Source organism: Natrix helvetica, assembly GCF_964273705.1.
Source record: "Natrix helvetica genome assembly, chromosome: 14".
Taxonomy (NCBI): domain Eukaryota; kingdom Metazoa; phylum Chordata; class Lepidosauria; order Squamata; family Natricidae; genus Natrix; species Natrix helvetica.
The window spans coordinates 4,520,574-4,536,203 of record NC_138564.1 but is presented as its reverse complement, the minus strand read 5'-3'; the positions used below and the strand labels follow the sequence as shown (position 1 = coordinate 4,536,203).

At 46.3% G+C, this 15,630-nt stretch overlaps 1 protein-coding gene across 1 annotated transcript in view; it reads right to left on the bottom strand.

The window, feature by feature from the left end:
• The window catches only part of LOC309399054 (transmembrane protein 132C-like), a gene marked incomplete at its 5' end in the record, with an annotated part of 191,604 nt that extends 189,949 nt beyond the window's left edge, over positions 1-1,655 (bottom strand). Inside the window, one exon of the mRNA XM_081966520.1 lies at positions 1,600-1,655. Coding sequence (XP_081822646.1) covers positions 1,600-1,655 — 56 coding nt within the window. The remainder of the gene's footprint in view (positions 1-1,599) is intronic.
• Between the last annotated feature and the right edge of the window lie 13,975 nt (positions 1,656-15,630).

The following is a 15,630-nucleotide window of genomic DNA, read 5'->3' as shown; positions in this document are numbered from 1 at the left end:
GCGCCAGAATGGTTGTTAGATCTCTCTCTCTGTTTGTTAGATGCTGATCGTGGACACTGTTTGATACTGCTTGTGAATTACTGAGTCTTGCTACTGTTAGCTACTTCGTGTGTTAAACTGAGAATATAGATAACTGACTGACTGAACCGTGTATGACTTGGACTTTTAACCGAACTCTGAATACTTCTATATTTCTACATAGTAAACTACTATATTTTTATACTATTCAGTGTCTCTGCATGCTGGTTTGTGCGTGTTATTTCATATCACTCTCATTACGCTTCTCTGCGTAGTCGCTCTCCCAACGGGGAGCTTAATTACTTAACAAGTTGTTCCACTGGTTAATTGCCCTCATTGTCCTCATTGCCCTCAATTCCAAGTTGCTTCTCTCCTTGATTAGTTTCCATCTTTTTTTGAACTCCTTTGAACTCCTGATCAAAGCAACAGATCGGAGCTCACAATGCCAAATACCGCCATGGATTAAGCCCTGTTTCAAAACCCTCATCATAAACGAGAAGGCGCCAATGAAGGATGCAACTTCACTCCATCCCTTACAAATGTCCAGTTGTTGGCAAGGTTTCTGCTCCTCACTGCATTAGCTCTGAAAGCCTCCATTTTCTTTCCAGATGCCTCTCTTAACTTCCTTCTTGAATAAGATTTGTGTCAAATAGCATCCAAAAGTAAATCAAAGTCCGAGGCAAAGTATTGTTCAAAGTTCCAATTGATGAAGAGAGCCATGTTGGCACATCTGGGAAAACCCGAATCTGAAAGCTTCCCGGTTTTCCCCACCCAGTTGAAGGTTCAAGACCTTGCCCCCACACCCACAAGCCCATCCCATGGTCCACTCTCCCACTGCCATGCTGGCAGCTTCCACCCATCCAGTTCTGGTCAGGTGCAGAGACAAAGGATGACCTTGGCTTTCTAGAAAGGATTTTGTTATGGCTACATATCATCTAATTCCGTACAACCCCCCCCCCCCATTTTCCCACAATAGAAAATGCATAGTAGAATAATAGAAAGTGTGGCAGGCCAGAGATCCAAAAGAAAAGATGGCTGCAGGGTTGACAACTTGACCGTCTGCATTTCACTTGGCCTGGTAGGTAACAAACCGTATGCAGTTCTGATCCAAACGCCAGCTGCGAGCGGAAAAATAATAGAAGAATCAATCGGCACTTTAAGGAAATTTTAATTCCTTGCGCTTGGCTCAGGACAGGCAATCAGAGGCAACCATCTGAATTCCATTCAAAGCTACAATACAAATTAATTTTCCGCTCATTTTTTTATCCCGCTGACTAAATAATTCCTCATTTATACGTTGAGTTGGTGGGCCATTTGAAGATTAGCTCGGAAAACAAATCGCATGGAGGTTTAATTTATAACAAAAAAAAGAGGAGCAAACTACCAGAATCTAAATATTCTTGTTTCTTCGCCTTGGCTTGGAGATGCTTGACAAGGGTGGGTGGGTGGGAGTGGGGGGAGAATGAGAGAGAGAAAAACAGAAATTTAATAAACCTGTAGCTTATAATCACCATGAAGGACACATTATGGTTACCAGCAGGGTTTCAAGGATTGTCCAGTTGGGAGATTACTATTCCTCACCCTGCTGTTTTGGACATTTTTATTTGTGACGGAGAGGTGAAACCCAAATTTCGCATCGATTCAAAGTATAGGCAAGGGACCTACATTTGTGGATGAAGAAGCAGCATGGCCTCCTTACAAGATAACAGATTAACAGAGTTGGAAGGAACCTTATAGGTGATCTAGTCCAACCGCCCCCCCCTCCTCTCAAGCAGGAGACACTACACTATTTTTGACAGCTGGCAATCCAGTATCTTCTTGAAGGCCTCCTGTGATGAAACGCCCAAAACCTCAGAAGGCAACTTCTGTTCTATTGATTGATTCTTCTCACTGTCAGACAATTTCTCCTTATTTCCAGATTGAATCTCTCCTTGGAGAATAGCTTCATCCCCTCCTCTCTGTGGCAGCTTCTCAAATATTGGAAGACTGCTATCCTGTCTCCCCTGGTCCTTCTCTTCACTAGACTAGCCATGCCCAGTTCCTGCAACCATTCATTGTATGTTTTAGACTCCAGTCCTCTAATCATCATGGTTGCTCTTCTCTGCACATGTTTAGATACTTTTTTATAGTGTGGTGACCAAAACTGGATGCAGTACTCTAGGTGTGGTCTTACTAAGGCTTTATGGAGTGGTAATACCTCCCTTGATCTTGATTGTATCCCTCTGTTAATGCAATTTAGGATTGCATTGGCTTTTTTTGGCTGCTGCTGCACACTGCTGGCTCATATTTAGCTGAAGAAGATCTGGATGAGCTAGCTTTCACATACCAGGGAAAATGAGCAGCTGTTATGCTCAGAGGCAGGACCATCACTCCCCCAACGATGGCTTCTTTGAGGAGAACCTTCAGATCTAGCTAAGTATACTGGCTGTATGACCCTGGAAATAGGAAGTCCAAGAAGAATAGTAGGGTTGGAAGGAAGGGACCTTGGAGGTCTTCTAGTCCAACTCCCTGCTCAGGCAGGAGCCCCGATATCAGTGATGGCAAGACTTTTTGGCACCGAGTGCCCAAAAGGGAGCGTGTGCATGCGTTCATCGGGGACACAACCTGGAAAAGAAGCTGCCCGGGGGACATGCGCATGCCAGGAAATGAACCTCTGGTTTCCAGCATGCGCATGCACACCGGACAGCTTGTTTTCCAGTTACTGGTGCACATGCATGCACGACGATCAGCTGGCCGGTTCTTCAAAGCACCTGAACGTAGGACAAGAAGCAATGGATGGGAACCAATCAGGGAGGGAGCCAACCTAGAACTAAGGAGACATGTTTTGACTGTGAGAACAATGAAATCCGTAGAAGGGCTTCTCTCCAGATGTTGTGGGGGCTCCATCAGTGGAGGCTTTCAAGAAGAGATTGGACAACCATTTTTCTGAAATGGTATAGAGCCATGATGGTGAACCTCTTTGCTCTTCCAGGTTCTAGTTGGTCTTCATGCACATGGGATGGTTGGTCTTCATGTGCATGGGATCGTTGGTCTTCATGCACATGGGATCATTGGTCTTCATGCACATGGGATGGTTGGTCTTCATGCACATGGGATGGTTGGTCTTCATGCACATGGGATCATTGGTCTTCATGCACATGGGATCATTGGTCTTCATGCACATGGGATGGTTGGTCTTCATGCACATGGGATGGTTGGTCTTCATGCACATGGGATCATTGGTCTTCATGCACATGGGATCATTGGTCTTCATGCACATGGGATGGTTGGTCTTCATGCACATGGGATCATTGGTCTTCATGCACATGGGATCATTGGTCTTCATGCACATGGGATCATTGGTCTTCATGCACATGGGATCATTGGTCTTCATGCACATGGGATCATTGGTCTTCATGCACATGGGATCATTGGTCTTCATGCACATGGGATGGTTGGTCTTCATGCACATGGGATGGTTGGTCTTCATGCACATGGGATGGTTGGTCTTCATGCACATGGGATGGTTGGTCTTCATGCACATGGGATGGTTGGTCTTCATGCACATGGGATCATTGGTCTTCATGCACATGGGATCATTGGTCTTCATGCACATGGGATCATTGGTCTTCATGCACATGGGATGGTTGGTCTTCATGCACATGGGATGGTTGGTCTTCATGCACATGGGATCATTGGTCTTCATGCACATGGGATGGTTGGTCTTCAGGTGGAAGAGCAGCTGCCCAGTGCACATATGCATGCACACCGGCCACCTGGTCTTCTGATTTCTGGTGCGTATCCATGCGCGAAGACCAACTGTGCATGGGTGCGCTCCCGTTTCAGCACTCAGTGACGAAAAGATTCGAGAAAACTGGTTTGGGTCTCTTGCTTGAACTAGAACAGGGGTCCCCAACCTTTCGGACCGCAGGGACCACTAAATTCATAATTTTAAATCCTGTAGACCCCTAATATGATCTGCCTAATGACCGGCTGGATGGGCGTGGCAAGGTGGTCATGTGACTGGGGGGGCGTGGCCAACTCAATGTCACTCACGTCAAGGGGCGCCTCTCCGGCCTCTACTCGCCCTCCCAGGCACTCCTCCCCTCCAGGCCCAGGCTCCTTAGGGCCCCAACAGGATGCAGTTGCTGGAGCTAAGCAGCCACTGTGTGAAAGAGCTGGCAAAACAGCTCTGTTCAAATTGGATCTGACCGAGAAAGAGGCTCACTGAGGACTAGAAGCTTAGGCTTTCCAAGCAAAGGGAAGACCTATGGGAGTGCGAGGCCAGGTACTGGTGCCTGGAGGCTCAGCTGGCTGAGATGGTCAGCCAGTTCCAGGCCATGAAGATGTCCCACTGGAACGAGGCCCTCCGGCTCTTCACCACCAACGATACTTCCCTCCAGCCTTCGCCCAAAGCCCCCCACCAGGAGGCTGAAGCAAACCCCAAGTTGGAATCTCTGCCCCCCTTCAAACCACACAAAAAGACCCCAAAGGGGTAGACTGTCTGCAGTAACACAAGCATTCATTGCACGTATCCATCCCAGGGGCCATAGTTTGAGTGATTTAGTGCAATATAAAAAAAAAATGAAAAGACTTTTTCTGCGGACCACCAAAATATTCTCATGGACCACTGGTGGTCCACGGGCCACCAGTTGGTGACTGTTGCACTAGAAGACCTCCAATGTCCCTTCCAGCTCTGTTAATCTGTTAAGTTCTTGCAGAGGAAAAAAAACAGGAGTTGTTCCTTATGGAATCAGCCCTAAAGATGCCAGGTGGAACGTACTTATCAGCAAATAATGCTAAAGTTTCTAAACAAGCAGATCTGAAACCTCCAATTCTCCGAGGACACTTTCTTGTTTGGAGAGCATTTGTGTTTTAAGCACAACAGCACAAAGCAGGATTAAATAAAAGGAGTCAAAATGCACCATCGGCTGCAGGAAAGCAATTGCTGCTTTCATGACATTGCTCATTTATGAGGGCTAGTCAAACCCGCATTTCTACACTTAAGGGTGTCGAGCAAAATGGGTTTTTTATAGCCCCGACTCCTGTTACCTTTACATCTTTGAATGAGCCAATTTGCAACTTCAGAAAGTTTTGGGGGTGGGTGGGGGTGAGGTGAAATGATGAATGTTGTTTGCATTTTGCATTGTTTCCACTCGCTTCGCAATGGGTCGACCAAGTGAGTCACTTAGAAGTTACTTGATTTGTTTCTTCTTCCTTTTAATGAGAAGATCAAACAGATTTCTTTCTTCTCTTTTTTTTTTACAGCCATCAGCATTTTAAGAGCAGAATAACAGAATAGCAGAGTTGGAAGGGACCCTGGAGGTCTTCTAATCCAGCCCCCTGCTGAAGCCTGAAACCCTCTACCATTTCAGAGAAATGGTTCCACGGATTAATTGTTCTAACTGTCAGGAAATGTCTCCTTCATTCTAGGTTGCTTCTCTCCTTGATGCTTCTTGTCCTGCCTTCGGACAGGGTGAAATTCAGCAGGTTCTGACAGGTTCTGGAGAACCAGTAGCGGAAATTTTGAGTAGTTCAGAGGACTGGTAGCAGAAATTTTGAGTAGTTCAGAGGACTGGTAGCGGAAATTTTGAGTAGTTCGGAGAACCGGCAAATGCCACCTCTGGCTGGACCGAGAGTGGGGTGGGAATGGAGATTTTGCAGTATCCTTCTCCTGCCATGCCCATCAAGCCACGCTCACAGAATCAATAGTAAAAAAAGATGAATTTCACCACTGCTTCATACACTTTGGAAAACAGCTTGACTCCCTCTTCTTTGTGGCAACCCCTGAGATATTGGAACACTGCTATCCTGTCTCCCCTAGTCCTTCTTTCTCTTAAGATAAACATACCCAGTTCCTGCAACCGTTCTTCATATGTTTTAGCCTCCAGTCCGCTAATCCTCTTGTTTGCTCTTCTCTGCACTCTTTCTAGAGTCTCCACATCTTTTTTACAGTGTGATGACCGATGAGAGAGAGCTCTTTGGTTAATCCTTCTTTTCATTAAACTAGACATACCCAGTTCCTGCAACCGTTCTTCATATGTTATCAAGTTCCAGTGTGTGATTTAGAGCTGCTAAGACTCTCTTCTCTCCCCACAGAATGGGTGGGGCAGGAAATCTTGAGCCCTACATTCTCTGATAGACCATTCACACTTTCAAACGGAGTTGCCTCCATGTTCGAAATTCAGACCGTGTCTTCCAGCCAACTAATCCAACCGTAACAGGTGCCTGTCACTTCCTTTTAGGGAAGGTGTTCAGTCATCTATTTGTACCAATTGCTCAGCCATGGTTTCAGTTTTCCCTTTTGCTGCTGCTGTGAGGGACGTTACGGACGCTGTGAAGCTGGAAGACAGCTATGGAAATCCAGAAGTGTTTTGTCTTCTGCTCTTAGATTGTCATCACTTGGGATGGGATGCAGTGAGGAGGTGGATCCTTAGGAGGGAGGGTGAATTCCAGATGTGTAAGAGACAACCCAGCCTGAATAGTATTTGTGAGAGAAAGAGGGTGAAGACAGTCCCTCCCTCATAGTTCCCAGAGTTTTCTGTAGAGGCAGATAGTAGAGTCCTCAATCTGGCAAGGTATGGTGAAACATAGTCTGGATTCCCAAGAGGGAGGGGCTGCATTCCTGAGGAGTAAGAGGCAACTCAGCCTGGATATTACGGTGTGACAGAAAGCTGGGGAACGCAATCTCTCCCTAATAGGTCCCAGAGTATATTGTAGAGGCAGATAGTAAAGTCCTCAAGATGGCAAGGTGTGGTGGAGTGTAGTTTGGATTCTCAGGTGGGAGGGGCTGAGGAGTAAGAGGCAACTCAAATTCAGATAGTTTGTGTGAGAGAAAGTGGGTGAGGTCGGTGCCTCCCTAATAGTTCCTGAGCTATAGCCATCATGTGGGTAGCAATCTGCTTTACTTTGGCAAGATTCTGTCTATAGGCATGTAATGATAAAGAAATCTACTTGGGAGAATCACTGCATGTCCTTCTTGGTTTTGGTGGACTTGACATTAACGCACTAAGCATCTTACTTGATGTTACAGCCTGAAGGCACTTTTGTTCTAGACATGCATGCTCTTGAATCTACAACATGCCCAAGGCTTTGTATCCCATCCTCAGAGAGTACACTGTAACTTAACTGCCATGTGCTTCCTTGCCATTCCTCACCTATTAATGTTGCAGCACTGAAGAATGTGCCTCTTCCATCCTTGATATAAGTCCTTCCGAAATTGAAATGTGACCATCATGATGGCTTCTTTTGTCCTCTGCTCTCCAACCTGTGAAATTTGGTTCTAGGCTCACTACTAAATATGCTCCAGTTCTTCTTAAAATATGAGTCAACCTTGAGCTGGGTGGGATTCAAACTCCTGCAGGGAGCAGGAGTTAGCCTGCAGTACTGCATTCTAACCACTGCCTACCATGGGTGGATGGATGGATGGATGGATGGATGGAAGGAAGGAAGGAAGGATGCCTGTAGTACTGCATTCTAACCACTGCCTGCCATGGGTGGGTGGATGGATGGATGGATGGAAGGAAGGAAGGAAGGAAGGAAGGAAGGAAGGAAGGAAGGAAGGAAGGATGCCTGTAGTACTGCATTCTAACCACTGCCTACCATGGATGGATGGATGGATGGATGGATGGATGGAAGGAAGGAAGGAAGGAAGCCTATAGTACTGCATTCTAACCACTGCCTACCATGGGTGGATGGATGGATGATTGGATGGATGGATGGAGGATGGAAGGAAGGAAGGAAGGAAGGAAGGAAGGAAGGAAGGAAGGAAGGATGCCTGTAGTACTGCATTCTAACCACTGCCTACCATGGATGGATGGATGGATGGATGGATGGATGGATGGATGGATGGATGGAAGGAAGGAAGGAAGGAAGGAAGGAAGGAAGGAAGGAAGGAAGGAAGGATGCCTGTAGTACTGCATTCTAACCACTGCCTACCATGGCTGGCTGGCTGGCTTACCTCTTTTCTGGTAGACATTAACAGTGACTTTGTAACAGTTATGCTTGTAATCTCATTAAAAAATCAACTATTATTCTAGATTTTTTAAAACTTCTGTCTTCTAAAGCCCCTGTATAATTTTTGGGGGGTGGGGGTGGGGGAGAATTTAACTATCAAGAGGAAAATATTGTCACCTTCTATCTGTCTAATAAAATACCGCTTGATGAAAGCAGAGGAGCAAAACACTTCCCAGAAATGGAAATATTATCTTCCTGTACCACAATGGGAGACTCAGCTATAAGAACCAAATTAGGCTTCACCCAAATATCATCACTGTTAAGTAGCTATTTTACTTAGGTCCATTTTCTTCCAAAAGTTTCCTAGAAAACAGAGGGGAAAAAAAGATGATTTCCAACTATTAATTCTGCCATATTCTCCATCAGAATGAAATGGCTCCCTGTCAGCTGGATAATAATGGTGGCACGTTGGTTAATTATTTTTTCATCCTTTTATTATTAGGCTATTCATAATGCATTGGGAAACAGGGTGCCTTCTGCTGGGTAAATGTTCTGTTGTTGCGACTGAATACATCTGTATTCCATTATTGATGGCGTTTTTTTTTTAATATTAAAAAATATATTTTCATTAGAACGCTCCACAAAGAAAACTAGCAATTTGAATGCATTTGGAGGGGGGGGGGGAACGACAGCAATAACAGCCGCGAAATTACGTTTTCGCAACTTGACGGCTGACAATGCCGTCCTCAAAAATATTTCATTAGCTGCCTCCGTAGAAACAAACATTCAATATTTAATAAATTATGAAGGGACACAGGAAACCTCATTGGGTCCTCTCGTTGAAGGCTTTCCCATACGGATGAGGCACAGACCCACCTCCGAAGAAGTAAAAGCATGCATGTTTATTATTTAACGTATTTTAGAGACTTGCCCTGTTGGCTGAGAATGGAGATGATTGAGTTTTTGAGAGTGATCCTACTTTGCATTGTAACTTCTTTTCTTATATGTATATTGGGGGTGAAATGTTGCCTCATTGTAAAAGTGGAATCAGGATCAGTGATGGAGTTCAATTTTTTTTACTATTGGTTCCGTGGGTGTGGTTTGGTGGGTGTGGCGTGGTTTGGTGGGTGTGGCGTGGTTTGGTGGGTGTGGTGTGGTTTGGTGGGTGTGGCGTGGTTTGGTGGGTGTGGCGTGGTTTGGTAGGTGTGGCGTGGCTTGATGGGCATGGCAGGAGGATACTGCAAAATCCCCATTCCCTCCCCACTCCTGGGGAGAGAATACTGCAAAATCCCCATTCCCTTCACATGCTTGGGGGAAGGAGTCTGCAAAATCCTCACTCCCTCCCCACTCCTGGGGAGAGGATACTGCAAAATCCCCATTCCCTTCACATGCTTGGGGGAAGGAGTCTGCAAAATCCTCACTCCCTCCCCACTCCTGGGGAGAGGATACTGCAAAATCCCCATTCCCTTCACATGCTTGGGGGAAGGATACTGCAAAATCCCCATTCCCTCCCCACTCCTGGGGAGAGAATACTGCAAAATCCCCATTCCCTTCACATGCTTGGGGGAAGGAGTCTGCAAAATCCCCATTCCCACCCCACTCCTGGGGAGAGGGATACTGCAAAATCCTCACTCCCTTCACATGCTTGGGAGAAGGATACTGCAAAATCCCCATTCCCTCCCCACTCCTGGGGAGAGGATACTGCAAAATCCCCATTCCCTTCACATGCTTGGGGGAAGGATACTGCAAAATCCCCATTCCCTCTCCACCCCACTAACCTGCTTTCCAGCTTCGTTCTCCTGTGCAGGGCAACAAAAAATGACCCAGCCAATCAGCTCGGACTCTGGGACTCGGGAGGCAGAGAATAGATGGGGGCGGGGCCAGCCAGAAGTGGTATTTCGAAGTGGGTCTCCGAACTACTCAAAATTTCCACCACTGGTTCAACAGAACTAACTGAATATCACCTCTGATCAAGATGCAAAAAGGGGTATCACCCAGCTTGTGTTTTTTAATTTATTTTATTTATTTTATTATAATTTGTCAAACAAAAACAGGAATAATATAAAAATACAATGACAGGGAAAAGGGACGTGATGGCTCAGTGGCTGAGATGCTGAGCTTGTCCATCAGAAAGGTCGGCAGTTCAGTGGTTCGAATCCCTAGCGTTGCGTAACGGAGTGAGCTCCCGTTACTTCTCCCAGCTTCTGCCGACCTAGCAGTTCTAAAGTATGTGAAAAAGCAAGTCGAAAAATAGGAACCACCTTTGGTGGGAAAGGAATAGTGCTCCGTGCGCCTTCAGTGTTGAGTCATGCTGGCCACATGACCACGGAGACGTCTTTGGACTGTGCTGGCTCTTCCGCTTTGAAACAGAGATGAGCACTGCCCCCTAGAGTCGGGAACGACTAGCACATATGTGCGAGGGGAACCTTTACCTTTACCTTACAATGACAGGGACAATAGGCACGTTAGTGCACTTATGTACTCTACGGATCTCTTAAGTATGAAGTGAGGACCAGGGAACTCAATTTGCGGACTAAAACTGTGAAAATTTGCAGCTGAGACAATAGGATCAGGCAGAGCACTGCAGACCTTGACAAGTCTATTACAAAAATTGTATTTTTTTTACAGTTAAGTTTAGAATGATTTACATTGAGTTGAAAGTGGTTGTTCGCAAGCATATTATTGCGATTAAAACTGAATAAAGTCATTTACAGGTAAAAGATTACCACGCACCATTTTGTATGCAAAATTGTATGTGTCTTGTTTGTGCAATATATTCAACCCACTCAAGTTCCAGCACATTGAAATCTCTTTGTTGGGGATTCTGGAAGCTCATACACCCCCTAACAGAGTCCAAGGTTGCTGTTGGAGGTATAGAGGTATACTTTCTCCAATTGGTCTGACCCCCTCCTCTTGTATAACAAGTCACTCCGACACAAAGACTCTTCCAGAGATGTTTATTGACATACAGGTTCCACCTTGGCAGCAATCCAGCCTGCCAAGGTCAAGATAGCACTCTGGGCAGCAATCCAGCTACCAAGCTCCAGATAATCACCTTAGCAGCACTCCTGCCTGCCAAGGTCCAGGGAACAGATTGGCAGCAATCCAGGTAAACCCTTTGGCAGCAATCCAGCCTGCCAAAGTACGACACAGATCTGAGCTTCTCCAACTCCAATGATCAGTTGATTCCTGCAAAGGGTGTGTCCACAAGCAGTCCCTTTATAGTCTGGAGAGGAGTCTAATGATCAGCAGCTGAGAGCAATTACCTCCTGTAATTGCTCAATTGCTCCTTACGCCGGGAAGCACGTCGGTAACGAGCATCTAATAGCTTACTGCTGATGTCTGACTCACTGTCCTATGACTCCTCCCCACTGCTCCAAGGCATGACATCAGGAGCTCCCTTCCTTTGGCTTTCACCACTGCTCCATGCCTCAGGCGCCCCCTGGTGGCCAACTAGCCTCTCTGCGCCCTGCTCAGAGTCGGAACCCTGTCCAGGGTCCTCCACATCCTCCTGAGCCGACTCAGAGGGACCCTCACTGTCGGAGTCTGGTGGCAACTCCAATGGCTCCTGCTGGGCCACAACACCAATAGTGTTTTTTTTTTTAAAGAAGGGTTTGATTGTTTTTCAATTACAAAAATAAACATTCCATCTTTCCATCTTTCCTTACGCGGTGTGTCGTCTGGGTATACAAACATCTCTATGCAACATCATTCCTCTTTTGCCATATCTCACATTCATATTAATATTATTTCTCTAAGTTTAGTATTATAATATATTGAGCATTTAAACATTATAAAACTCTCCATTTTTCTTCTTACTATCTTCTAGTAATAACAGATCAACATTAAACATCATTATTCTTAACATACACATACTAACCGTTTTATATCTTTATCTAAGTGTATTAATTATCTATTTATTTTTTATTTTTCTTCATTTCCAAACTCCTTTTTTCCCCTCCAACCATTGGTAAAATACTTCCCAAATTGTATAATATTCAATTTGCTCTTTCTCTTTAATGGCGAACGTGAGTCTATTCATTTCTGCACATTCTAATATTTTCCTTATCACCTTCTCATCAATAGGGATCTCTACACTTTTCCAATGCTGTGCAAATACAATTCTAGCTGCAGTTAATACATGATGGTGTTTTAATAGTGGGGATCTTGCTCATCTCTAAGCTTAGTTGTTTTTTTTCCTGCAGACGTTTCATTACCTAACTAGGCAACATCATCAGGGCTAGGAGGGAGAAGAGTTTGCTTTCTGTTCATATACAGTGGCTGGCAAGGCAAGCAACTTGTGTATAAACAGAGGGAAAAAACGCACTGCCTTGATGTTACTTATTTTGGTCATGAAACATTAAATAACAAGGGTTAGGTGTCCATGAATTTGGAGAGCAAAATGGACATTGCCAATGGATTCATAGAGCATCAGCATACTTAATGGGTGTTGACTTATCTACGTTGGCTTGGAAAATCCATGAGAAAATCCCATTTGGAAGTCAGGGAGGAGGAGGAGGAGGGGAAGAGGAGGAGGAGGAAAGGGACTTTGGAGTCCATGATGCTCTTTGAGCTTAGTTATTTTCTTGCAGACATTTCATTGCCCAATTAGGTAACTGTCAGGCCTGCAGTTATATTCCTTTTTAGGATCTTTGGCATGCCACACTCTCTGTTTCATTTCATTATGCTCTTTCATGAGTGTAGTAATTGGGAGGGGGGAATAGAAAGGAGTAGAAGTGTGGAATGTGTTGTTGTCATTCCTTTCTAGAAGCCCAAGATCATCTTTTGTCTCCGCATCTCTGCACCTGGCCGGAACCAGCTGGGTGGAGATGCCAGCATGGCCGAAGAAGATTGGACCATGTGATGGATTTATGGGTGTGGGGATAAGATCATGGACTTTCAACTGGGTGGAATCCCAGGAAGCTTTTAGATTAGGGATTTCGACAGATGTGCCAACATGTCTGTCTTATTAAATTGGGACTTGAAGGATAGCTCTGCCTTGGACTCTGATTTAATTCTTCATGATATTTGGAACGCTGACAGTAACATCATCAGCTTCTGAAGGTTGGAAAGACAGCATACTAGAGATGGCGAGGCTATTACTCTGGTAGTAGGGAGGAGGAGTGGAGAGGAGAAGGAGGAGGAGGAGAAAGAGAAGGAGAGGAGGAGAAGGAAGAGGAGGAGGAGGAGGAGGAGGAGGAGGAGGAGGAGGAGGAGGAGGAGGAGGAGGAGGAGGAGGAGGAGGAGGAGGAGGAGGAAACGGATCCTGGGGTGTTTGATGCTTTCTAAACTTGATTGTTTTATTGCTGACATTTCATTACCCAACTAGGAAACATCATCAGTGCTAGAAGGGAGTGGGGTTTACAGCTATCGGGTCACCTGATAGTCCCCAAATGTTTGCCTGGTGGAAGTATGAGGCTCCTCTCCTTTCCTGCTTCTGGGTTTTCTTTCAAATCTGAGCTCTATGAGCATTTCCCAGCCTCCATCTTGGGTCCCTTCATTGCAGAGCTGAAAGGCTTTGTTCCTGCACCTGAAACATTCATCCGCTTTGTGTCCCGTGGACTCCCTTGCCTTCTGCCTGTGCTGTAATTCCGGTGACACAAAGAGATTTTTCAAGTGAAACCACTAGTGTTATTCCCAGGCAAGTCACCAAAGTATTTGCATTGTTCATATTTCAGTCAAGCTTTGTGCTTAGGAAATGTAGAGAGAGGGAGTGGGAGAGAGAGTTTGAGAGAGGGGGAAGAGAGAATGAGAGGAGTGAGAGAGGGGGAGAGGGAGAGAGAATGAGAGGTGGGAAAGAGAGGGGGAAGAGAGAGAGAATCAGAGATGGGAGAAAGGGGGGAGAGAGAATGAGAGAGGGAGAAGAGAGGGGGAAGAGAAAGGGGGAAGAGAGGGGGAAAGATTGAGAGGGGAGGGGGAGGGGGAATGAGAGGTGGGAAAGAGAGAGAGAGAATGAGAGAGGGGTAAGACAGGGGAGAAGGGGAGAGACAGAATGAGAGGGGAGAGAGTGGGGGAAGAGAGGGGGAGAAAGGAGAGAGAGAATGAGAGGAGGAAAAAGAGGGGGAAGAGAGAGAATGAGAGAGAATGAGAAGGGGGAGAGGGGGGAAAGGAGAGGGGAGAGAGGGAGGAAGAGAGGGGGGAGAGAAAGGGGGAGAAAGGAGAGAGAGAGAATGAGAGGAGGAAAGAGAGGGGGAAGAGAGAGAATGAGAGAGAATGAGATTGGGGAGAGGGGGGGAGAGAGAGGGGGAGAGAGGGAGGAAGAGAGGGGGAAGAGAGAGAATGAGAGAGGCGAGAGAGGGAGGAAGAGGGGGGAGAGGGGAAGAGAGATGGGGAAGAGAGGGGAAAATGAGAGGGGGTGAGGGGGGAAAGGGGAAAGAGGGGGAAGAGAGAATGAGAGGAGGGGAAAGAGAGGGGGAGAGAGAGGAGGAGGAGGAGAGAGAGAAGGGAGTGGGGAGGGAAAGCAGACTTCTGCCTTCTATCTGAAACAAACACCACACTGAATTATGATTAATAGGCAGAAAAGCTAGAGGATGTAAAAATCTACCAAAGTGCCCGTAATTCAGTGAGCTGAGTGCACGCATTTTGTATGATTCCTGCTAGAATGGTACGTAAATGGCTCCTTGATGTTCTTGGCTCTCTTTGGAGGGGAGGCATATTAAGGGTTCACCCACTGCCACCGTTCAGGGAAGACCGTTTTACTGAAGTTAGCAACCTCCTTCTTCTGAACGTCTCCAATTTTTTCCCCGCTTCAATCTCAGAACAAGTGTGGATCCCCCTCCCCCCAAAAAAGACAGCAGGATTTTGGGAGCTTCGTTGCATTGGCCGCTTGGTTAGGTGGACAAAGGTCTGGTCATCATGCAGTCTACTCAATCCATTCAGATGAAACTTGGGTGCCAACAAGGGAGAAGACTTTCAAACTCTTGTCCCACCAAGGTTGCATATACACACAACACTTTCTCCTCGGTAGAAGCTAGGGCATGGGCTGAGTTGAAGGACCACCTGTTCTGACCTAGGCCTCCCAAGATCATGAAGCAGACTCCTCGTCCTAATAAAAACCTCTTTTATTCACATTAAAGGGAAATTCCTCTCCAGCAAAGTCCCGGCCGACAGTCTTTCATGAGATTTCACAACTACAGACCTTTATCAGGCTTGGAGAGATGCCAGGCCGTATCTTCCAAACGTTAGGCTGTAGCAGCAATTACTTGGCAAGAAGTCAGGAAGAGATCTTCACTAATTGTTTCCTGCAATCTCCCCCCCCCTTTCGCTCCTCTTTTATTTCCTCTGTGGGGGCCATTCATCGTCCATCTGTGGCCTTACTCCCAAGTCAACCCCTGTTCTTTAACTGTTCCCTTCGTCTGGCAACTCTGCACATGCGCACACTGGGAACAGACTCCAGCTGTTCTTCTGCCCAACTGATGTCTGACTCCGAAGGCAGCTGATAACTGGCATACGGCTCTGTCCCCCTCTCTTTCTCCGACACAGAGCCCTCATCCGAGCCTTCCCCAGACTCTAGACTGGCCCATGTTCCTCCCCAACCTCCTCACTCTCCGAATCTGCTGACAGATTCACTGGCTGCTGGCCGGCCGCACACCACCAACCTCTTCTTTTGACCTGATCATCTGTCCAGCTATACTGGAGGCATGGAGCAACCTTCTCCATGGTTGGTGATGGGGCTGG